The 26,839-nt window shown below is 35.4% G+C and overlaps 1 protein-coding gene across 1 annotated transcript; it reads right to left on the bottom strand.

Moving 5' to 3' along the window:
- Window positions 1–2,566: 2,566 nt before the first annotated feature.
- Window positions 2,567–5,745, bottom strand: LOC124934875 (homeobox-leucine zipper protein ROC5-like). The gene is made up of 6 exons (XM_047475369.1): window positions 5,323–5,745; window positions 5,135–5,224; window positions 3,709–3,921; window positions 3,437–3,599; window positions 3,000–3,358; window positions 2,567–2,914 (listed from the first exon to the last, which is right to left on the bottom strand). The coding sequence occupies exons 1-6, from the start codon at window positions 5,743–5,745 to the stop codon at window positions 2,567–2,569; spliced, it is 1,596 nt and encodes a 531-aa protein (XP_047331325.1).
- Window positions 5,746–26,839: the final 21,094 nt, after the last annotated feature.

The following is a 26,839-nucleotide window of genomic DNA, read 5'->3' as shown; positions in this document are numbered from 1 at the left end:
GAGTTTGTCGATTCCACTTCGATGTGATAATGAAGCTGCAATTCATATTGCTAAAAATCCGGTCTTCCACGAGAGAACGAAACATTTAGATATAGATTGTCACCTTGTTAGAGATAACTTTAAACAAGGTTTTATTCAACCTCTACATGTCTATTCAAAGATGCAGGAAGCAGCCATATTCACAAAAGCTTTAGATTGTGGTTTATTTTTCAGCCTCCGAGACAAGATGAACTTGAGAGATGTCCATCATGAGGAATGGATGTAAAATAATTAGTTTATATTCATTTTGAATGTGCTGATATAATACAAGGACTATTGTAATATTTTAATATAATATAAATACTAGATTAAAAGCCAAATAGGCTCATCTGGATTTTCATCGTTTTCAATCTCATTCTGCCCAAATTTTTTGTCTTGATCTTTAATCAAGAAATTTACATGGTATCAGAGAAAGGAAAACAAAGTAATCAAGAAATTGTAGAAGAAGAGTCAGAAGAAGCTGAATCTTCAGAGTCTTCATCAACCGATCAGAGTGATCAGGAAGTTGAAGAAGAAGAGCCAAAAGAAAAAGGTGAATCTCCTGAATCTTCATCAACCGATTATTCTTCATCATCCTCATCAGATTGTTTGAGAGATACAACTACAAGAATGGCCGACAAGAAGAAACACGACAATGATCTGTTCATTATGCGTAACTCTGATAATACATGTGCGATAATTTGTACCACTGTTTTCAATGGTGGAAATTATATAGGTTGGAGTATTGGTGTTCGTTTAGCCCTAGAAGCAAGATCGAAATTAGGGTTTATAGATGGGTCATTGATAGTTCCAAGAGAAGCAGATGACTTCGATCGATGGAAAAGGATGGACTGTCTAGTTCGATCTTGGATTCTAAATACGGTGTCGGATGAAATCAAGGCTAACTACTCCTCCACGACCACAGCCTTGAATTTGTGGACAGATATCAAAGAAAGATATCAAGAAAATAATGGCCCACAAGCATATCAAATCCAGAAGGCCATTAGTAATCTACGACAAGGGAATTTGACACTTGAAAAATATTTTTCCAAGTTAAAGAAGCTATGGGATGAACTGATTGGTCTTGAACCAATGCTTACTTATGAATGCGATCCAAGAACTCTTTGTTGCTGCAGAATGACAAAGTTAGTAATTGAGTTAGATGCTTCTAACAAACTTACACAATTTCAAATGAGACTGAACGAATATTTTGATAACTTAAAACAACAGATCATTCTTATGGATTCAAAACCAAGTCTTAACAAAGCCTATGCAATGTTGTTGAGCATTGAAAGACAAAGGGAAGTTCAGACATTAATGTCTGAACAGACTGATAATTTTGCAATGCTAATGAAAGATAGTTCATATCAACAGAGGGGTCAAAATAATTCATGAAACAATAGAGGAAGGGGAGGAAACAACAAAGGAATAAATGGGAAGATGACACAAAATCTGTTTTGTACTCATTGTAGAATGGAAGGACATAACCAAGAAGGATGTTTCAAGATTATTGGATATCTAGAATGGTGGAAAACAAAATTTCCAGAAAAGGCAAATGCAGCAACTAACAATCCCTTCTCATATTGTGACGAACAACCTGAGTCCTCCTCAAATCAAGCCCCAAAGTTTAGTAACATAGACATTGCAACAGTGGTGAAAGAAGTTATGAAAAGGACTACAAACAGAAGGCAAGGATAAAGAAAAATATTACGAAGGTATGTTTTCTTTTAAAAATCTTACTAATACTTGTAGTTTGAATGTACATAATAACTCTAAGGATAAACATGTTTGGGTAATAGACAGCGGTGCTAGTTGTCACATATGTTCTAATTTGAGTATGATGACTGATCTTAGAAAAGTAAATAATATGCCATTATTTCTACTCGATGGAACAACAAAACATGTAAAACAAATAGAAAATGTTAAATTAACTAGAAACCTGATATTATATGATGTAATGTATGTAAAAGACTTTACTTATAACCTAATTTCAGTTTCAAAACTTACTAAAATAAATAATATTAGTTTCCAATTTTCTTCTACTGGTTGTTTATTGCAGGATGTTAATACAATCATAGGCAGAGGAGAGTTTTCTCAAAACTTGTACCTATTAGAAACTGATTTAGAGAATAAAATCTTCAATACATGTACTGATTTTACTTTACTGCATAGAAGATTTGGTCATCTTTCTTATATTGCTTTAAAAAATGTTTTCAATTTAGATAAGAATGAGAATTTTCATTGTAGTGTTTGTCCAATTTCAAAAATAAAAATATTATCTTTCAATAACAGTCAATCTAAAACCACTAAGTGTTTTGAATTAATTCATATGGACATTTGGGACCATATAAAGATGGATGTATTGTCTAGAGATCTTAACCATATCATCAAACTTTAAGCATGTTCAACAAAAAAACATGATGTCTATAGCAGCCAGCCAACAGTAGCGGGATACATGAAAAGAAAAGAAAAAAGTTCAAGACCAAATTTCTGAGTAAAAAAAAATTAAGTAATGAAACAGAGAGACAGACAGTCAAATATATGTATACTAGCCACGGAAAATAGCAGATTTGATCCTCTGAATCCTGCTAGACATCACGTTGTTTATGTATTCAATGGTCTGCCTGGGTATGTTCATGTTTCCTGGGCTATTCTCGGTCAATAGTTGGAACGCAACTGTCATCATACACGAATCATCATCATTTTCACACACTTTGGTATTCGGGATGATGGAAAATCCTGATGGAAGTATTTCCACCAAACTCGAATCCCGGCCCTCCATCACGGTCTGCATCCCCTCTAAGGTCACTTGCGCATACACTAACAATGACCCCGACCCATCTGATTGAGTCTCTTGCAGTATAGGAACAGAATTTTGATTGTTTCCATGTAAAACCTATTTTTAAAGAATTGGTCAAATTAAAGAAATGAATATGTTATTATAATGTGATTATTGTTTGAAACACAAGTTAATTACGTACCTTGGTGACAAGAAAAGAGACACGGTTGAGATGGTCGCCATTGCTCTTGTCGATTCTAACCAACTCTCGCATTATTGGCATGTTGGAATGAACCTCCATCAACTCAACATCACTTCTATATTTGTGGCTTAGGAAATTAAACAGACATTGGTGGGAAATGGGCATGCGGAACGAATGTGAGGCACTCAGCACCACCCCAGTTGGCTCACCCGGATTATTATTGCGTATAGTCACCATTGTTTCCCCTACTTGGACTACCTTCCATTGGTGCACAGTCGTGCATACACCGAATCCAAAGTTACTCACCATTCTATGAGCCATATTAGCCATGCTTCTCTTCCTGGACTGATGAACCATCCCTAAGAAAAGGAAGAGATAAAGTTTCCAAGGGAAAAAAAAAAACCTCCATGCTAAAATTGATTAAAAACATATTTTACCGCTAATTTGATCATGAGGAGAAGTTATAATAGCCAAGCATAGGCATTGTCTCTTGAGTGAACCAAGCCACCTTTGAGCACCAAAAGACGAACTGCAACTCATGACTCCTAATGGATGATTGAACTCGTTCTCTTCAAAGTCCAAATGTTCTACCCAAGTAACCTTCAAAACTTAAATTCATTTCAAGTTAAAGTATTTATAACATATATATGGTCATATTTTAAACAACTCTAAAAGATAAATCATAGACAAATTTAAAACATTTTGTTACCTTGGAGCCACCATTGGGCATATCATGCACAATACATCCCGAAGGGAACCTCCTACAATTTATAACTGGGTTGGTTTCCGAAATATCATGGGAATTTTCAACTGATACATCCACCATTCCCCATACTCCCTCTACAACCTGTCTGCTAAATCGAAGAAACTTTACTTTCCGAACAGGAATCAAAGACGATAGCGCTTGCAGCTCAGCGTACATCTACAAAATAATAAGAAAAAACAATTAATGCATGTATTGTAGTGATGTTATCGATTCAGTCAGTTTGTTCGTTCAAATGCACAACTAAACCGTTAGCAGTTGAGCTTTGAAAAAGTTTCAAACTAAACGATTATTTTGATTTATTGGTCAATTCGGTCGTTAGAAGAACGGTTAAGTCGGTTTATTATCTGTTAAACACAAGAACAAAGTCTGACATAAAAAATAAAATAAAATGTCACAACATATGAAAATAAACACTGTGTCCAATAGATTATACACCTTGCTGAGAAAATGACAATTAACTCTCCGACTGACTTCATCGGTTTTTTGGAACTGACTTCATCGGTTTTTTGGAACTGACTTCATCGGTTTTTTGGAACGAATCTCAAAATATATTATAATAATAGTACTATATAGATGATATATATATATAATATATATATATATATATATTAGATAACTACGATAATTGAAGGTTCAACGGTTTATTTCAAACCAGATAATCCACTAAAAATAATCGAAATTATTAATCAAATATGTAAACATATCATAATAGTTGCCTCAATCCAAACATCCTAGTAACTATTCAAGAAGGCATTACTTAGTGCATCCTAGTCATTCTCTACAAAAGACTTCATATATTAATCTCCATCGACAATACAAAAGTAATGAAGTCGCTGATTGGACCTCTTTTTGACACGACAACGATTTATCGTAATACAACATTTTTTAATGTATATATATATATATATATTATATAAAATTTACTTAATTAATTTTTGTGGTGTAAAACTTAATTATAAAAAAATAGTTGATATCAATTATAAGTATAACCAACTTATATATATATATATATTTATATATTTAATTTTAATCCTAATAAGTGAGTTTAACCATTTGACTGCCACTAAATAGACCATCCAGACTGTTTTGTTATTATTAGCGAATTCATTATAAACTATGAGCAGATAGTTAGGTTTCAGTTTGATTTAAACCAGTGCTATTCAGGTAAATATTACAGTTATCGAAAACAAATATCACCTATACAAATTAAATTGTAACATGAATTGTCACATGAATTGTCACAACTTCAATAAAATGAACCTACACTGTATTGGAAAAACAGCAATAAGTTCACAAAAATATATAGAAAAATAATATAATAAAAACATTTGTAACAGCTAAAATTGATATGCTAGAATAAGAAGATTACCATTTTCAAGTTTTTTTCATTGTCTTCTTGAATTATGTCTATAAGTGCACTCTTACCAATTATGGTTTCAAATAAATATGGCCATTGATTCTACATACATAACAAATAAAAGGTTAAATTATTTGATCACATATAAATGGTTTTAATTAAGAAATGATTAGTTCATATATATATATATATATACTTACTTCATCCATCAATGCCCTGATGATCGTGGAGCTGTTGGCGGCAATAATGCCAGACGCCCTAGTGGCATAATGGGTAGAATTGTTGTCGGGTTTAATTTCTAAACAAGGAAGGAACAATTTGACGTACTCCCCGAGGTTTAGAGATTCCATGACTCCTCCTCCTTCGCCTACGATTTGTATCCATAGAGGATCGTTTACATTAGCTAAAATGGTCAATTCATTCATTGCTTTCTCAGCTAGATCGAGAAAGGGTAACTTTCCAATCGAGTTGTGGTAGTTACTATGACCTTGTCCAATCGGAGCCGAGTTTGATAGGTCAAGAGGCGTTATTTGCCTCCCCAGGCATCTTTGTGCTAAAGTCGTCATCTTGTTTAATTCCTCTCTCAAATGTTGGATCTGGAGTCTCAAACGGGATTCCTCCATACTGCCCTCACCCAAATTGTCCTTCTTCAAACTCAAATAAAATTCTGGATCATGATGTTTTCAAACAAATTCTTTATCAAATTAGTATCAGTACAAAAATTAAATAAACAAAGAAGAAAAAAATGACAACCTACTAGAAGGAAGAAGGCCCTATCTTCTTCTTTTGGATTTAATATCTTCTTCTCCCAATTTAGTTGATGGTTTATTGTTTCATTTGGGTCCAAAGTTAATTATATATAATAGTGTAGGACATGTTTGAGTTTTCATTTTTGATATTAAAAATATAATAATACTTGTATAACTGAAGAAAACACATACATTTGTTTATTAATAAAATGTGATTTTGATAAATATTTTTTATTATTAGTATTTTTTTAAATCACTTTTAAAAATTATAAAGTAAAATATTAAAATTTGAAAATGATTAAAGTCAAAAGTGAAAATAATTTTATTTATATTTTATATAAAAGATATAAATGAATTAATGTAAATTTTTGTTTTGGATGAAAAGTAGATAAAAAGGACTATAAAATAATAATAAACAATTTAAACAATTTTGAAAAGTAATATTTATGATTATGATATAATTATTAGAAAATGTCAATTTAAAAAAAAAATAATAATTGGTTGTGTTTTAGATATAATATATATATATATATATATATATATATATATATATATATATATATATATATTGAAAAGTAATATTTATGATTATGATATAATTGTTAGAAAATGTTAATTTTAAAAAAAAACATAATTGGTTGTGTTTTATTCACACCTTCTAATAAATTCACACCTAATTCTATTATATATTTTTTTTAATATTATTATGTAGTTTTTATTAAAATAGAGATCAGCTTGAAATTGTGTTATAATATATAAATTATTAATTTTTAGGCTTAGTGTTATTGAGTTAGTGAGAAAATTAGATTATTTATAAAAAAAAAATAGTTAGTTATGATTTTGAGATATTAATTTTATTTTAAATATTTAAAGAATATTATATATAATGATAAAATTAAATTAATAATTTAAAATATATAATATTTTTTATTTTAAATAATAAATAATAAATTAAATAAATATTTTTTAATTTTAAATATTAAAATAAGTAGAACCGAATCATCACGAATAATGTTAGAAACTTATTTACTCTTAATAAAGTAATTATTAGTTACAAAGATAATCCTGGAATGGACTGATATAATATTTTTTTAAATTTTTTTTACTAAGGCATAATAAGCAAGTTCAGAAGTACAGACAAGTACTGTTTGTCAGTTAGCACGGATAATCATAAAAAATATGACAAAGATTTGTCAAATATTTATTAAAAAAATTTGTAACATCGGATTTTGTGGGAGGAAATTGGATAATGAATGGGATGGCATTTTTTAAAAAATATGAAGAAAGAGAATAAAGATTAAAATTTTATTATTTTTTTAACTAAATAAATTATGTCACATTATTTTCTTTTTCAGATCCCTCCTTCAATTATTTCTTATTTTAAATATCGGTACTAAAATTAATATTAATCTTAGTTTTAAATTATTTTAGTTCACATTTTGATTTAACTTTTTTTTTTTAACCAAATTTGAATTATTTTTAATCTTCTTATTATTCCTACTAAAATTTTAATAATCCTTTTAATTTTGTCAAAATTATTTGATTATCATTAATTTATTTACCAAGCCTATTAAGCACATCATTATTTTATTTTAGGGAAATCATACTCCTTTATGTATACAATAAATTCAATCATTTTTCTTCTTCTTTCTTAAGCACATAAACACTATTTTTTGGTGCTTTTAATCCTTTTCCGTTGTATTTTTTTTCTCTTCGTTTTTTTCTTTTTTTTGGCACATAAAGTACTGATTATAGTCTTTTTCATGGACATCCTAGATTTTACATTCTATTGTTATGCTTTCATCTTAGGGTAACTGGTGTGACAAACAATATCAAGTATATTTACACAACCACTTTTTTTAAATAAAATAATATATTTTTTTCAGATTTTTTATTTTTATTTATTAATTTATTTTTTACATGTAATAAAAATATGTTAATCTATCAAATATGTTAATCCATTAAAAAAAATGTTAAATAATAAAATATATTAATATGGTTAACCACATGTTAAACGTCAAAATGTATTAAATGATTTATATATATATATATATTATTTAAAAAAATGACAAAATATCTTTAAATAAAAAAAATTTGAAATAGGTCAAGGATTACAAAAGTTTAAGATTCAGGCAGAACAATTGCCAAAAATGAATGAACCAACAAGATAAAAATAGAAAAAATAATCAGAATGAGAACAAATGTGAAGAACACAAACAACAAAACTAAGAACGCCTTAAAATTAGATGTAAGGGTGACTTTCTAATATGTAATACTTCATCTTTGATAAATTAACAAATTTCTTTCACAAGTGGGTATTCACCTCGACGTTCGATGAGTGAGTTTCCACCTTTCATTCCAAACAAACTTCACAACATTTCGAACCCTTAAAATGCTCTTGTGTTCCTCTCCATCCAAATATGATAAACAGTATTGGTAAAGAAATACTTGAAGACATTTGAACTAAAGTCATTACTTTTTGTCTTGATGATTGTCATTTCCTTGATATCAGTCCATTCTTTTGTAAAGTTAAGGAGACTCATTGATGTCGAGAACTTATCCCAAAACAAGGAAGCAAATAGGAAGTCCCCAAAGAGATGGTAAATGGTCTCCTTATTTTCTATACAAATAAGAAAAATGGGATTCGGGATATTTATATACTTCTTAATTCGATCGTGTGTGTTAAGTCTTTCACGAAACATCAACTACAAAGTAAATCGGTGTCTAGGAATAACATGCGTGGACCACACTAAATGGGACCATGGAACCACCTCCTTTATATTGCAAACAATATTCCATGTTGATCCCGAGTCAAACCTACCTTCATTTTCAACACTCCAAACTCGAGAATCCTCATAATTGTTATAGTGAAAGAAGACAAAGTATTGATAATCCTCGTACCTTCTAGAATTCCCCTCAGAAGGTTATGCCATATCTCGTTTTTGACTTGTTGGATAGTAGCCAATTGACATTTTCATCTTATTCGAATAAGAGAGAAAACAATATTATGAATAATAGGGTGATCCTCAAACTATAGTCATACCAAAATAGAGTTTCGTTCTCATTCTCAATCTGAAGCTTGATCATCTTACCCATACCATCTTTGAGCTTTAGAAATTTTTTAAGGAGCCATTTCATTTCCATCTTGATCTTGCACGTCCAAATGTTGGATTCCTTTCTAAGGTCATCTCCAACCCAAATACATATTCTTAAACACATAATGTAGTAAACATCACATCAAACAGTAATTTATCTCAAACTCCAAAACTCAAACTCAAAAGAATATTTTCAGAATATTTTTTTTTATAATAGTTTTTAATTTTTTCAATATTATTTATATATTTATCTAAAATTACAAATTAAACTCATAATTTTACAACAACTTATTAATTACTTTTAAATTCTCATTCAAATAAAGAAAACTTTGATAAAATTCATTATAAATCAATAATTTAAATATTATTTTCAATCAACTTATTATTTTTTATCAATATTGTTTATTATTATAAATTTAAAATACATAAAAAATATAATATATAAATATAATAAAATTTAAATATAAATTAATCATGTAAATAAATTAAAATTATCATGAATTAAACATATAAATAAATTAAAATATAAATAAATAAAACATGTAAACAAATTAAAATATAAATTAATTAAAATATAAATAAGTTATATAAATTAATTAAAAACAAACTAAAAGGACTGAAATGAAAGTCTTGAAAACCTTTTGAGTATGTGAATAGTGTCCCTGAATATTTAGGTTTAAAGGAGAGAGATTTTGCAGAAAAACAAAAAATGCAGTTGAGTTTGTAGGTGAGTTAGAGCCTTGGAGGGTTAAAACCTACAATGAAGTTGAGTTTGCAGGTGGGTTGGAGATGATCTAATGAACCTCGAATGAACTCGTCTGACCCATAATGAGTCTTTTATTTCTTTAATGCCAATAGGTGTGTCGGGAAAAATTAAGAGTTAATTAACTTAGAAAAAATTGTTTGGAAAACTACGTAAAGAGTTAATTAACAGAAAACTGTTAAATATTAATCAATTGAGTTTTGATGATGTTTAGATATGAACAGAGCTAAGTCGTCTAATTGTTTCTATGTAGGTGCATAAGATTTGGCTAACTTAGACGTGATCGAAGTATGCTAATTAGACGTGACAGTCTAACAAATGCGTAGTTAGATGTGCCAGTCTAACAGATACGTAGTTAGACATGACAGTCTAACAGATACGTAGTTAGACGTGACAGTCTAATAGATACGTAGTTAGACGTGTCAGTCTAACAGATACGTAGTTAGACGTGTCAGTCTAACAGATACGTAGTTAGACGTGCTAGTCAAATTGTTGGTGTTCCTTGCCATTGCGGGCGGGTTTTAAATTCCGGGTAAACGGGTCAGGGTTTTCTTTTATGAAAACGGGTTAGAGTATAAATACTTTTTTGGGTATTTTTCTCATAACAGAGCAAAGTTGAGAGAGAGCAAATTACAGATCTAGGGTTTTCTGGTTTCCTTCTTCTTCTTGTTCTTTGGCTGATCCGGAGAGAAAGATTGGGGGAGCTTTTGATTGTGGAGTAGTCCAATCATTCCTAGTGTAATCACTTCTTTCATTTGAGAGCAGGGCATGTAAGTTTCTACTATTGACATTTGTTTGATTTAGTGAAACTTATCCCTCCCATGGACGTAGGTCGATTTTGACCGAACCACGTATATCGTGTAGTCGTTTATTGCTTTGTGCTATTTCAGTCTTCGTAATCTGTTTGTCGTCATAGACGATTTGGAAACTGATTTGTTACAGGTTTGATTTCGAAGAAGATCCATAGTTTTGTTGTTGCAAAACCCAACAGTGGTATCAGAGCTGTATTGATTGGTTATCTGTTTTAACATTGGAGCAGAGTGCTCTGCTGGTTATTTGGCGAAATTCATAGAAGAGATCAACTAGTTTCTTTGCTGGGTTTTTTATCAGTTGTTAAGGCAGTAATAATGGGGAAATCTAGACCTGATATGGTGAGTCTGAATGGTACAAACTACAGGCAATGGAAACTGATGATTAGTGATCTGTTAGATTCAGATGATTTGAATGAAACAATTGAAAATGAAGGTGTTAGACCTGAGACTACAAAAGAGGCTGATTGGAAAAAGATAGATAGAAAGGCCTGCAGCTTTATTCGTTCCTGGGTTGGTGTAAATGTTGTGCACCATGTTGAGAATCAGACTACGGCGTATGGTGTGTGGAGCAAACTTGAAGCTCTCTATGCTGGGAGGTCAGCAGGGAATAAAGCAGTACTGGTACGAAGGCTGGTGAATCTGAAGTACATTGATAATAAATCAATTGCTGAGCACTTGAATGAATTTCAAAATATTTTGAATCAGTTGAGTAGTATGAAGATAAACTTTGATGATGAGGTGCAAGCACTTTTAGTCCTTGGATCTTTGCCTGCAAGTTGGGAAACACTTATTATCACTCTCAGCAACTCAGCACTAAATGGTAAAGTCAACATGGCATTTGTCACCAGTTCCTTACTTGATGAGGAGAATCGAAAGGGGGATAAACCATCTAAGTCTGATATGTTGGTGGCTGATAGAGGAAGATCAAAGGATAATAGAAGTGGTTCGAGCAGAGGCAAGTCTAGAAGCAAGTCTAGAGCTCCAAAGAAGGATGGTGCTTGCCATTACTGTAGCAAAATGGGTCACTGGAAAAATGAGTGCTGGAAATTTAAAAATGATAAAGCGAAGGGTACAGTGAAGCCTAGAGAAAAGAAAGAACAGAGTGTTGATACATCTGCTTATGCTTCAGATGGTGAACTGATATATGCTTCTAACTGTCAAGACTCATGTCTTAGCACATTTTCAAATGAAACAGCATGGATTGTTGACACAGGTGCCTCATTCCATATTACTCCACACAAAGGTTACTTTCAGTCCTACAAAGCTGGTGATTATGGTGAGGTTCGCATGGGTAATAGTGGTGTGTCCAAGATAGTTGGTCTAGGTGATGTTAGAATCGAGACAAACTTGGGCTATTTCCTAACATTGAGAGATGTAAGACATGTTCCTGATTTGAGAATGAATTTGATTTCAGCAGGTAAGCTCGATGATGGAGGCTACCATAATGTTTTTAGTGGTGGAGCATGGAAATTAAGTAAGGGTTCATTGGTTGTTGCACGAGGTAATAAATGTTGTTCCTTATATAAGACAAATTTGAAAATTGTCTATGATGCAGCATATTCTGTTTTGATAGAGTCATCCTCTGAGTTGTGGTACAAGAGACTAGGTCACATTAGTGAAAAGGGGCTGAATGTTTTGATCAAGAGAAATGAGTTGCTGAATCTCAAGGATGCTCTTCTTGAAAATTGTGAGCATTGCTTGAAGGGTAAGCAGAACAGAGTCTCCTTCAGTAAGTCAAAAGTTGAACTGAAAAAGAATGTCCTTGAACTGGTCCATACAGATGTTTGTGGTCCTAGGAAGATTAAATCCATAGGTGGTGCTTCCTATTTTGTAACCTTCATAGACGATGCATCTAGGAAGGTTTGGGCCTATGTTATAAAGTCTAAGGATGAGGTTGCAGCAAGGTTTGAGGTCTTTCACAAGCTGGTTGAAATAGAGACGGGAAGAAAACTGACGAGGGTGCGGTCAGACAATAGGGGAGAGTACATAGGCTAATTTGATGATTATTGCAAAGAGCAGGGTATTCGACATGAACAGACTGTGCCCAAGACTCCACAACAAAATGGTGTGGTAGAGAGGATGAACAGAACAATGTTGGAATGGATGAGGAGTATGCTCTCCCATGCCAGATTGGCTAAGCATTTCTAGGCTGAAGCCATGAGCACTACAGTGTATGTGATCAACCGTTCTCCCTCCAAGCCATTGAATAATAAGTGTGCAGAAAGCGTCTGGTCAGGTAAAGATGTTAATTATGACTATTTACGTGTTTTTGGTTGCAGAACTTTTGTGCATGTTCCAAAAGATGAGAGGTCTAAGCTAGATGCAAAAACCAGACAATGCATATTTTTGGGGTATGGTGTTGAAAAGTGGGGATACAGGTGTTATGACCCAGTTGATAAAAAGGTTTTGAGAATCCGAGATGTGGTATTTCTTGAAGATCAGACTATTGAGAATTTTGAAGATGGTGAAAATTTTATGCATACATACGTGACCTTTCTGGTCTTGAGTTGTCTAATGATGTTGAGGAGACAAGGCCACATGTAGCTTCAGACTCAGATAGTGATGATGATGTTCCTCAGGGTCAAGATGTAGGCCATGAAAATGATACTAATACTGAAACTGATCTTGGTGATAATGTTGAGGTTGATTTTGAAGTTCAACAAGAAGATGGAAATCAAAAGAATCAACAAACAGAGGTACTTAGGAGGTCTACTAGGGAGAAAAAATCAAGTTCTAAGTACCCTGCTACAAAGTATGTCCTTCTAACTCATTGTGGGGAGCTTATATGCTATAAGGAGGCTCTTGAGGATGCTCATAAGAAAGAATGGCTAGCTTCCATGGATGAAGAGATGAAGTCATTGCTGAAAAATGACACATATGATCTAGTTGAAAGACCAGAGAACAGAAAAGTATTACAAAATAAATGGGTGTACAAGATCAAGCAAGAAGGTGATGATAGCAATACAAGATACAAGGCTAGGCTGGTTGTCAAAGGTTTTGGCCAGAGGCATGGAATCGATTATGATGAGATTTTCTCACCGGTAGTGAAGATGACTTCTATCCGGGTGGTGTTAAGTTTAACTGTTTGTATGGATCTTGAGGTTGAACAGCTTGATATCAAGACTGCATTTCTCCATGGTGATTTGTATGAAGATGTTTATATGGAGCAACCTAAAGTTATAATAAGAAAGGTGAGGAAAGCAAGGTGTGCAAACTTGTCAAAAGTCTGTACGGTTTGAAGCAAGCACCAAGGCAGTGGTATCTTAAGTTTGAGTCGTTCATGACCATCCATGGGTACCTGAAGACGTCTACAGATCACTGTGTCTTTGTGCAAAAGTTTGCTTCTAATGATTTTATTATACTTCTCCTATATGTTGATGACATGCTGATTGTTGGGAGAGACAATATCAAGATTGCCAAGTTGAAAAAGGATTTGGCTAAGTCTTTTGAGATGAAAGACTTAGGTCAAGCAAGACAAATTCTTGGAATGCGGGTCATTCGTGATCGGGTGAAGAAAAGGTTATGGTTGTCTCAAGAGAGATATATTGAGAATATTTTAAAACGATTCTGTATGGACAAGGCAAAGCCAGTTGCTTGTCCATTGGCTACACACTTGAAAATAAACAAGACAATGTCTCCCAAGGATGAAGAGGAAAGACAAGAAATGTGCAGTGTTCCATATGCTTCAGCAATAGGCAGTCTAATGTATGCAATGGTCTGTACAAGACCGGATATAGCTCATGCGGTTGGAGTACTTAGTCGTTTTCTTTCAAATCCTGGTAAGACACACTGGGAAGCGGTTAAGTGGCTAATGAGATATCTTCGAGGGACCTCCAAATACGCTTTGTGTTATGGTACTGGAAAGCCACATGTTGAAGGGTTTTCTAATTCAGATATGAGTGGTGATATTGACACAATGAGATCAACTTCAGGGTATTTGTTTACTTTTGGAGGAGGAGCTGTATCATGGCAGTCTCGTCTACAGAAATGTGTTGCTTTGTCTACTACAAAAGCTGAATATATTGCCATTACTGAATGTTGTAAGGAAATGAGATGGATGAAAGAATTGTTGAAAAAAATAAGCATTGCACAAGACAGGTTTGTAGTGTTTAGTGACTCACAAAGTGCTATACATGTGACCAAGAATCCAAGTTTTCATTCACGTTCAAAACACATCCAAAGAAGGTACCATTGGATCCGTGAAGTGCTCGAGAAGAAGGAGTTATACTTGGAGAAAGTGCATATAGATGAAAACGGGTCAGATATGATGACAAAGGCTTGCCAAGAGGAAAGCATGAGATATGTTGTGCTAAAGCCGGAATGGTTCTGGAAGAAGCGTCACGATGATGAATGTTTATAGAAACATTCTCCCATGGCTCGGAAGAGGGAGAATTGTTGGTGTTCCTTGCATTGCGGGCGGGTTTTAAATTCCGGGTAAACGGGTCAGGGTTTTCTTTTATGAAAATGGGTTAGAGTATAAATATTTTTTTTGGGTATTTTTCTCATAACAGAGCAAAGTTGAAAGAGAGTGAATTATAGATCTAGGGTTTTCTGGTTTCCTTCATCTTCTTGTTCTTTGGCTGATCTAGAGAGAAAGATTGGGGGAGCTTTTGATTGTGGAGTAGTCCAATCATTCCTAGTGTAATTACTTCTTTCATTTGAGAGCAGGGCATGTAAGTTTCTACTATTTACATTTGTTTGATTTAGTGAAACTTATCCCTCCCGTGGACGTAGGTCGATTTTGACCGAACCACGTATATTGTGTTGTCGTTTATTGCTTTGTGCTATTTCAGTCTTCGTAATCTGTTTGTCATCATAGACGATTTGGAAACTGATTTGTTATAGGTTTGATTTCGAAGAAGATCCATAGTTTTGTTGTTGCAAAACCCAACAAGTCTAATAGATGCGTAGTTAGATGTGCCAGTCTAATAGATACGTAGTTAGACGTGCTAGTCTAACAGATACGTAGTTAGACGTGCCATTCTAATAGATACGTAGTTAGACGTGCCAGTCTTACAGATACGTAGTTAGACGTGTCAGTCTAACAGATACGTAGTTAGACGTGTCAGTCTAACAAATACGTAGTTAGACGTGCCAGTCTAACAGATACATAGTTAGACGTGTCAGTCTAACAGATACGTAGTTAGACGTGTCAGTCTAACAGATACGTAGTTAGACGTGCCATTCTAACAGATACGTAGTTAGACGTGTCAGTCTAACAGATACGTAGTTAGACGTGCTAGTCTAATAGATACATAGTTAGACATGCCTATCTAATAGATACGTAGTTAGACGTAGGCGTCTAACTCCTTCAGATTAGTCTGAAGTGACACGTAGTTAGACGTTGGTGTCTAACTCCTTCAGATTAGTCTGAAGTGATGTGAAGTTAGATATTGCAGTCTAACTCCATTAGACATGGTAATCTAATGGGATGCGAAGTTAGACGTTGCAGTCTAACTCCATTAGACGCGGTAGTCTAATGGAACTCGCTGTTAGATGTTGGTGTCTAACTTCCTTAGACTAGGTAGTCTAATGGAGCACGTTTAATGCCTCTCTTCATCATCCGTTTAAAGTTAGCATACGTCTACCCACGATCAACTAGTTGTACGCTACTCCTGCTCCACTTTCTCTTGCAGACCAGTACACCAACTATTTGCATCCAATGAACGAACGCCACGTACGCGAAGATTCCTCCCACTACTTGTTCAGTACAGGACAGTTGCAGAAGGATATCCGGTGCACTACCGTTCAGTACGGCCACATTCCAGGAGCACAAAGTCTGTTGTACTTTGTCCTTTAGGCGACCATCCTATGGGCGCGTGCCACGTGTCCATGAAGAAGATTCGACCGTTGGTGTCCCTCTACTACAAATAGATGCTCTAGGACAACGGCCGAATTACCAGTTACTCTGCTAATTTTTCTACAATCTTACGCATTTGCTCTTGCACTTACTTATTGTACATTATTTTCCATGTTCAAGAGAGAGAATAAAAAACACTCTCTAGCTGAGAGATATTATTGATCATATTATAAGTTGAATAGAGTCTATTCTGTTCAACAGAGTGTTAGCTATTCAGTAAGCTATATTTGATTCAAAGAAGTTTAGTGAAATCCTTCCAATTGTTGGAAGAAGGGGTGACGTAGGAGAGTTAGCTCCGAACATCCATAAACAACTTGTTGTGTTCTTTACCTTCTCTCTTTCATTATTCATTAGTTCAAAGCTTCAAACTCAAACAAACAGTTCTGCACTTGAATCGTTTTCAAGAGTTTATGAATGTTTGCGAAGAATAGAAAGTGATATTAATCCCTAACAGGATTTCTATCAATCCGTTTATCCAAAGTGATAATCAATAGTCAGACTCCTGTCTCTATTGATTACACAGATCCTATCAATTGGTATCGGAGCTCTGCTTTTTATTCTCAAGCAACAAGAACCTTAATCATTTCAAAAGATGCTAGCTCCTCCAAGATACTTATGTTTTCGAAAGAAATATACATGGTGTGGAAGAATAGAGTTCGTGCCCATCTTGTTTCATTGCACGATGACATGTGGAGTGTTGTCACTGAAAGGACCCATCAAAATCGACAAAGAAAAATCTGAGTGGACAAATGAAGATAAGAGGAAGAACAACCTCAACAACTTGGCCATGGATGTCCTGTACAGATCCCTTGACGATAGAATGTTCAACTACATCATATCTTGCGAGTCTGACAAATAAATTTGGGACAAACTCACTCAGCTCTGCGAAGGCAACGCGCAAACCAAAGAGAACAAGATTACGGTTTCCACTCAGCAGTTTGACAACTTCAAAATGCGTTCAGAAGAGATGATAACTGAGTTTGATGCAAGATTCAGTCAGATTGTTACCACCCTATCCATTCTAGACAAGACCTACAACAACAGATAGATTGATATAAAGGTCATGTGAGCTTTGCCCAAGGAGTGGGACATCAAGACTATGGCGATGAGGGAGTCCAAAGACCTCAATAAGATGGAGCTCTTCGACTTTCTTGTCGATCTAAAGGCCTATGAGTTCGAGTTGAACTCAAGGAATGAAGAGAAGCACCCCATATCCGCCATCATTACCAAGGCTTTGGTGTCTTCCAAGGAGTCACCAATTGCCAACGAAAAAAAGGCGTCTTCCCAGTAGCTCAGCAGCGACGCATTGGCTCTTCTCGTGAAGAAATTCGGGAAATACATGAAGAAGAGAATTTCTAACTCAAGCTCTTCAAATAATACCAATGATGATAAAGCTAAATCAAAATCTAATGTTAAGTGTTTTAACTGTGGTATTCTAGGTCATTACAAGTCAGAGTGTAGAAAGTCGAAACGTGATGAGAAGAAGAATGACAATGAAGGCGAGTTGAAGGCCCTCTTGGCGGATGACTGCAAGAACAAGTGGATTCAAAGAAACTCAGATTATTCATCATCCAACAATAGTGATGATGAAGAGGTTGCTTGCTTCATGGCAAGAGAAGAGGAAGATTCTAAAGAATCTGAGGTATTGGATCTCTCTCCAGAAGACTTTTCACGAGATGAACTAACCGCTGCACTAAATGATATGGTCTCGGAGTATAAAAAGTTGTCAAAATCTCAAAACAAAACAAGTTTAGAATCTAAAAATGATGAACCACCTTTTTCTCAAACCTTGGAGCAAAAAGTTTTTGAAAACATGGATGAGCTTTCATCTGAGAATGAAATGCTCAAGGAAAAGATTCAAACCTTTCTTCTGAAAACCAACTTTTAACTTATATTGTAAGTTCTTGGACAAGGTCTGGAGAAGCTGTCAAATATCAGATAAGTCTGTTGAGGCCTGTTGGATGTAAATCCGATCTAGGATTTGATATTAATGACTCAGACAAATCCTATAAGAAGTTGATAGGATCGGTATAATCAATAAAGACGGGGTCTAACTATTGATGACAACTTCTGGAAAACGGTTTGATAAAAATCCTATTAGGGATTAATATCACTTTCTATTATTCACAAACTCTTGAAACGATTCAAGTGCGGAACTATTTGCTCAGGTTTGAAGTTATGAACCAATGAGAGAAGAAAAGACAGAATGTAAATGACACATCAAGTTTTTTATGGTTGTTCGGAGCAAAACACTCCCACATCACCCATTATTCCAACCACCAGAAGGATTCACTATACTCCTTTGAATCAAATACAGTTTACTGGTTAGCTAACTGTTCAACAGAACAGGCTCTGTTCAACTTACAATATGATTAAGAGTATTTATCAACTAGACAGATTTTGATTCAATCTTGAACTTGAAGATGTACAAATTAGTAAGTGCAAGAGTATGAAATTGATAGCAAGTAAGACTGGTAAACTCATTGTAAGGCGTGTACAAACTTAAAACTCGTTAAGAACTTGTACCTCGACCGTTGTTCTTGAGGATCTATATATAGAGTCAGGAAACCAACGATCGAATCTTCTAGATGGACACGTGGAAAGCGCCCACTAGAAAGCCTCCATAGTACAAGAGTACAACATGCTCTGTGCACAAGGATCGTGGTTGTACCGAACTAGTAGTGCGTCGAATATTCTTCTAGAACTGTCCTAACTAAACAAGTAGTGGGAGGAATATTCGCGTACGTGGCATTCATTCATTGGATACAAGTAGTTGGCGTACCGGTCTACACAGATGAGTGGAGCACGAGTAACATACAACTAACTAATCATGGTAGACGTATGCTAACTTTAAACAGATGCTGAAGCAAGGCATTAGACGTGCTTCCATTAGACCGGCAAGTCTAAGAGAGTTAGATGCCAACGTCTAATAGTGAGATCCATTAGACCACCAAGTCTAATGGAGTTAGACTACATGTCTAACTACGTATCTGTTAGACTGAACGTCTAAATACATATATGTTAGACTGCACGTCTAACTACGTATCTATTAGACTGCACGTCTAACTACGTATCTGTTAGACTATACGTCTAACTACGTATATGTTAGACTACACGTCTAACTACGCATCTATTAGACTCCACGTCTAACTACGCGTTTGTTAGACTGCACGTTTAACTACGCATATATTAGACTGCACGTCTAACTACGCATCTTTTAGACTACACGTCTAACTACACATCTGTTAGACTGCACGTTTAACTATGCATATGTTAGACTGCACGTCTAACTACGCATCTATCAAATTGCACGTCTAACTACGCATATGTTAGACTGCACGTCTAACTACGTATTTGTTAAACTGCACGTCTAAAAACGCATTAATTAGACTGCATGTCTAACTACGCAACTGTTAGACTGCACGTCTAACTACGCATCTGTTAGATTGCACGTCTGACTACGCATCTGTTAGACTGCACGTCTAACTACGTAACACATCTAATTAGTCTGTTTCAATCCAAGTCTAACTTAGCATATTTTTAATGCACCTGCATAAAAACAATTAGACGACTTAGCTTAATTCTTAATCAAAGTTTTACTAATACATCATTAAAATAACGTTAGTCAAACTAATTTGACCCAATAATTTCCCCCCTTTTGATGATGTTAAAACTTTGCAAAATTAATAAGATAAAATAACCACCCATCAAATTAAAATAAGAACAATACTAGTTTACAAACTTGAATCGTAAGTTCCAAAAACCATGTTCAAAAAACCAAGTTCCAAAAATCAACTAAAGATAAATAAAGAAAAGAGATTATCGCCCTTCCCTTTTCACGTTTGGATCAGCAAACCCTTCACCAATAAAGAGATTTTAAAGCGAGGGAAGAGAGCACGGCCACCATTGGGAGCACAACCACCCATTCCACCACTTCCTCCACATCGGTAACCACCGCGACCTCCACCTCTCTAGGCTGGTCTGTAACTTCCTTCTTCAACGACTTTTCTTTCTGATCTTGTGCCTGTTGAAGCACCTCCCCTTAAGCTACTACCTCTTGAACTACTTCCACCTCCTCTTGAACTACCTTCCCCTTTTTAACATTATCAACATCAAGGGCAATAAGGTTTTTCTCTTTCTCAGTGGCAGCTTCAACTTCTTCCATGGCTTGAACCGACCTTGTAAAGGAGTCAGCTTGTTCCATATGTTCATCGTCGACTTTATTCATATGATTTGTTAAATCAACCATTTCACCTTGAATAAGATTCATTCCAGTTATAATTTCCTAATGAAGATTCAGGTTAAATTCTCTTTCCTCCTCAAACTTATTTGACTGTCTTCTGAAGAAGTTCTTTTCAAATTTGGAATAGGTAGAGTTGACCATGTGGACTTCATAAGTATTTCTCTTCATCGTCTTCTCCAATTCTTTTTGAGTTGCAAGAAAAGAAGAAAATTCTTTCTTGTTAGAACTCTGTCCCTTCTCGAGAGTTGACATTCTGAACTGTATATCCAGCATAATCTACTGAAGAGTGTTCATCATCTCCGCTATAGATTTTTAAAGATTTGCACCTCCAAGGGAGGTTTCTTCAGCAGAAGACACTTCTGGAGAGTTGGCAGGATTAGTTCGAATCGGACTAACATTAGTATGAACCTGCACATAACGCTCTGGTTCATCTTCCTCAGATGCCTCTTTAGACTTCTCTTGATCTTTGAGAATGTCTTCACAAACCTTAAGAATCTATTCAGATGTTTCTCCGTGATGAAGGGGTAAATCAGTAACACTTTCAAAAATGTTCGCAGTTGTTATGTCAGGAGAGGATCGAGGAGATGGTGAGAAGGGAATGAAGCATTGTGATAACGGTAGTCCTTCTAACGAATTATCATTGTTGTCTTGTTCCCCCTCAGTTGAAGGAGTCTTATCAGATTCGTCTTCTTTCGAGGGTTCCCCCTTAGATTGTGCTTCAATATGTTGATCAGCCTCCATCTCTTTCACTGGAGATTTCTCTGCTTCAAGAACAGGGGATTCTAGCTTATCTGATTCCTGTTGACAAACAGGTGATTGAATAATTTCATTTATATTCTCCTCTTCTTCAGGTTGAACAGGATCCTGAGTCTGATTGATAAGGGCTTGATCCAGAAGGCGTTTCTCTTCAACAGAAACATTCCCTAGTTCAATAAGGTGAGCAACAACTTGCTCTTCTTATTGTAAAATCAAATTATTATCCTCGGAGATTTGCATCGGCTCATCTTCATTTGATGGATTATAAAATGGATTCAACCCTGAATCGTCGGCGTTATGAACAAATCTAAGAACAGTTGAGCTATAGCTTTGCATGATTTGATCAAGTCTGTTTAAGGCTTTTTCTTTTGCAGCAGCATTTCTTTCTATGGATTGATATTTTCTTTTCTTGCTTCAAGTAGAGAAAAGAGAGCACGACCTCTGATGTTTGCTTCCACCAAATCTTTCCTCTTGAGAGCTTCATAGACCTCAAAGGTTTTAGCCCACTTCAGGACTCGTTTCTCCACATTAACCAACTTCATCCATTTTTTGCTGACACTTTTTCCTTTAATAACTTGATCATACCCATTGGCCACTCTGTTCATCACCCAGGTGTCGAAGATATTAATCTTCGCATCTGCTTTCGCATTGGCTTGATCCATCATTAGATTGACAATACATGTTGCTTCAGAAACTTTTTCATTAGATTCAGTTATGATAGACTTGCCTTTTCCAATAACATCAACTGGTTTAGGAATTGGCCTTGGTTCACCGATAGATATGCCAGCAGCTCTCCTGGTGGCTCTTATAATCTCATGGGGTGTTAAGGGCTTAGAGAAATGCCCTTCTAAGATCTTAGACTAGACTCCTTTTCCCGTGACAACGGACTTTTCTTGAGCCGTCTTTGAAACAGGCGGCTCGACATTTGGAAGAATGTGAGCCTGTTCAGACAATACTACAACAATAGGGGTTGGAACAACACCCTACTCTATTTCGACAGTAACAATAGCTTCAGCAGCTATAGGTTCTTTTGGGCGGATAAGAGATTGAATCATATAAATATTTTCAAAATTTGGACCAACTGGCTCAACAGTTGGTCCGGCAGCTTGTTCCAACACAGGAACATAAACAGATACTAGTTGTTCCAACATAAGAACACTAAAAGTAGGCACTTCGGCCAAAGAAGGAGGAGGAGTTACCTTCGAGGATGCTTTGGATGATTTAGACGCCCTAGGAGCCCTTAACTTATCACCTTTTGAAACAGAAGACCTAGCTGGCTTCTTCAACTAGCTGGCAGATAGAGAGAGCGAAGACATAGGAATGGTTGCAAAGGAAGGAGGATCTTGTTTTTCTTTGGAGTCAACCACTCTAGAATCTTTCTTCGAAGAGCTCTTTTGGCTGTTGGAACTAGCCTCCGATTCATTAATAGTTCTGGCTCTTTTAATCCCCATAAAGAGAATAGAAGTTGTTGGTTACTTAGATCGAGTGACAGATTTGCCACTTTTCTGTTGGCTAGACGCGCTAAAGAACGACTCATTTGAGTTCTTCATTCTTGTGAGAGTGTTGGAAACGGTAAAAATGTTGAAAACACGACTACTGTGAATAGCCTCACCCTCACCCATAGCGTCGAAACCCAGTTGACTTGAATACCCTTTGAAATAGCTGTCATATAATTGAAACGATCTTGACTATATAAATTAAAAGAACCTGCTCTTCCTTGAAGAGCCTTCACAACGATGTCGTTCAACAGAATAAAATGCGGCTTGAGAACCTTCTTACTCCCATTCAACCTGATTTCTGAACCGTCGACCGAAAAAGCAGTCTTCATTTTTGTGATGGTTTCCGCTGGAGGATGAAGATTAAAAGTGTGGCCCTCCGAAGGACGTTCAAAGAACTCTACATAAGCTCTTTCATCAAAAGAGATAGTCGTCTTGTTTACAATCTCTGAAATAGAGTCACCAACCATGGTCGCCGACTTGAAGAACTCCCGAACTTCCTTTTCATGGAAAATAAAAGGATCGTCGAGATATTTTCTAAGCCCGGAATACTCCAAGGATTGGAACATATCAACCACTTCATGTTGATCAAAAACATTCACCGAGACGAAATCTACCAACAGAGTGTAGTGACCAAGGGTAATCTTTTTGTTAGCCATTAGAGAGAAGATGAACAGACTCAAGATGAACAAAATTCTTAAGAGAGAAGTTAGAGAAAACTAGGGTTTTTAAGAAATTTGTGAGCTTAAAGGTTTTAATCGCATGCAATATGTCCTTAAATAGACTTCGAAGAGTCGCATGGCTTCACCGTCACTTTGCACAAAAGTAGGACCACTAACTAATGTTAGACGTCTTTTCCTAAAGAGTCATCATTAATTTAGGGGTATACCAGTCATTCTCTTTTAACTTGAAAGACACGTGTCTTCATGTTATTTGATAGAGACTGTTTTAATGTTTGAGCGAGAGAGTTCGATGACACCGCATATAGGACAGCTATCCTTGATCAGTTTTTGAAAATGAAGCGTCTAATAGCACATGTAGTTAGACGTTTTCCTTACTTCTATAATCTATGAGGATTAAGCGTCTATTAGACTCATGAGTCTATTAGACACAGGTGTCTAATCAAGTGTCTTATAGATGTCTAAACGTCTATTAGACGTCGACGTCTAATTACGCATGAACAACACGTATTAGACGTGTGTTTGGTTAGACGTGAGCGTCCAATTTCTCTTGTCTTATAGACGTATAAACGTCTATTAGACTTTGACGTCTAACCGCGTAGGTTTTTAACCAAGACAAATTAACTTAGATGCATAGTGTGTAAGTAAGAGTACGTCTAAGTACTTGCCTTTTCTTTTAGACGACCTCGTCTAATAGACCTATTAAAGCTTTAGTCTGCATGCATCTTTATTTATACAATAAATTTATCTATGCATGTACAAAAAAGAATAAAGGAATGTTTTGAGGTCCTTAAGACCAAAAAATATTTTAAGGCAGAAAACACTTAGTCCTTAGAAGTGGCGAGTTCCATTATTGATCTTCTAGAGCATGTACTCAGAAAAGTATGTTCCAAGCTTCCTTGCTGCAGCTTTCTTGTATCACCTACACAAGAAAATATTTACAAATTTTGGTACCCACATTCACTTGACTCCTCAATCAATCAGTCCCTTGGGTATCCATATTTGAGTTATCTTTATGGATTTCGCATTTTATGTTGTAATTAATGCGTATGAATTAGACTTAGCAGATGTCTTCCTACTAGCCACTGATCCTTTAGCTTTAGAGGATGATTTTCTTTTAAAACTCTTTGAGTTTGAGTCAGGTTTTAGATAGCCAGACTTGCTAGCTACATCTAACTTAATTTTCAGTCAGTTAACAGTCGGCAGAACATAAGTTATTTTATCCTTCAAAGCTAACTCCTCATGGATTGAATAAGTTTCAGTATCAGTTAGACTCCCTTTGACAAAACTTATTGGCTTAAGCTTGTTAGTTGCTAAGTTTAACTTTTTACAGGAATGGTTTGGGTCATTGCTATCAAATCCTAAACCGGATTTGGATCCAGCAGATTTCAATAGACTGATCTGATATTTGACAATTTCTCCAGACCTTGTCCAAGCACTAACAATATAGTTTAATCGTTTGTTTTCAGAAGAGAGAGTTTGTATCTGTTCTTTGAGCATCTCATTCTCAGATGAGATCTCGACCTTGCCATTTTCAAGAATGTTTGATTCCAGAGTTTGAGATAAAATAGGTTGAGACACTTCAGAGGTAGATTTTATTTAATTCTAGGACTCTGATAGCTTTCTGTACTATATGACCATATCATTTAATGCAGCTACCAATTCTTCCCTTGAAAAATTTTCATAAGAGAAATCAAATACCTTAGATTCCTGAGCTTCTTCTTCTCTCGCCATGAAACAAGCAACCTCGTCATCATCATTGTCGCTGGATGATGAGTTCTGTTTGTTCTTCCCGTCGCTTGCCAAAAGAGCCTTCAGCTCCTTTTCGTCGTCCTTCTTTTTCTCATCACGCTTTGTCTTCCGACATTCCGACTGATAATGACCTAAAATACCACAGTTAAAACACTTGACATTAGCTTTAAATTTCTTATTGTCATTGGTATTTGAGGAGCTTGAGTTAGAATTGCTCTTATTCATGAATTTGCCAAACTTCTTCATGAAGAGAGACATCGCATCGCTGCTGAGCTAATGGGCAGCTGTCTTCACATCAGGGGTAACTGGTGGCTCTTCTGCAATCACCATGGCTTTAATAATGATGGTGGATGAGGGTTTATCTTCTTCAATCCTTCAGTTCAACTCGAACTCATAGGCCTGTGATCAGCAAGCAAATCGAAGAGCCCGATCTTGTTGAGGTCTTTGGATTCCCTCATTGCCGTCATCTTTATGTCCCACTCCCTTGGTAAAGCTTGCATGACCTTGATAGAAATCTCCCTATTGCTTTAACTCTTGACAAGAATGGATAGAGTGGAGATAACCTTGTTGAATCTTGTGTCAAACTTAGTCATTGTTTCTCTAGGACGCATTTTGAAGTTGTCGAACTATTGAGTGGCAACCATGATTTTGTTCTCTTTGGTTTTCTCATTGCTCTCACACAGTTGAGTGAGTTTGTCTTAGATCTCCTTGGCAGTTTAACACTTAATGATGTAGTTGAACATACTGTCATCAAGAAATCTGTACAGAACATCCAATGCCATGTTGTTGAGGTTATTCCTCATCTTATCTTCGCTGGTCCATTCGGATTTGTCCTTTTCGATTTTGATGGGACCATCTATGACACTCCACATGTCATCATGAAGAGAGGAAAGATGAGCATAGACTCTCTTCTTCTACACAATATAGTTTTCTTTCGAGAACGTAGGGATTGCGGTAGCACTGACATCTTTGGATATAGTCAACATTCTTGGTGATAACTTGAGAATAGAAACAGGGTTCTAATACCAATTGATAGGATCGGTGTAATCAATAGAGACGGGGGTCTAACTATTGATGACAACTTGTGGAAAACGGTTTGATAGAAATCGTGTTATGGATTAATATCACTTTCTATTCTTCACAAACCCTTGCAAACTCTTAAAGCGATTCAAGTGTGGAACTGTTTACTCAGGTTTGAAGCTATGAACCAATGAGAGAAGAAAAGAGAATGTAAATGAAACAACAAGTTGTTTATGGATGTTTAAAGCAAAACTCTCCTACGTCACCCATTCTTCCAACCACCGAAAGGATTCACTATACTTATTTGAATCAAATACAGTTTACTGGCTAGCTAACTGTTGAACAGAACAGGCTTTGTTCAACTTATAATATGATTAAGAGGATTTCTCAGCTAGACAGATTTTGATTCTCTCTTGAACTTAAAGATGTACAAATTAGTAAGTGCAAGAGTATTAAATTGATAACAGGTAAGGCTAGTAAGCTCGTTGTAA

This window comes from Impatiens glandulifera, chromosome 4 (genome assembly GCF_907164915.1).
Source record: "Impatiens glandulifera chromosome 4, dImpGla2.1, whole genome shotgun sequence".
Taxonomy (NCBI): Eukaryota; Viridiplantae; Streptophyta; class Magnoliopsida; order Ericales; family Balsaminaceae; genus Impatiens; species Impatiens glandulifera.
Note: the sequence above shows the minus strand (reverse complement) of the source record. Positions and strands in the feature narration are given on the sequence as shown.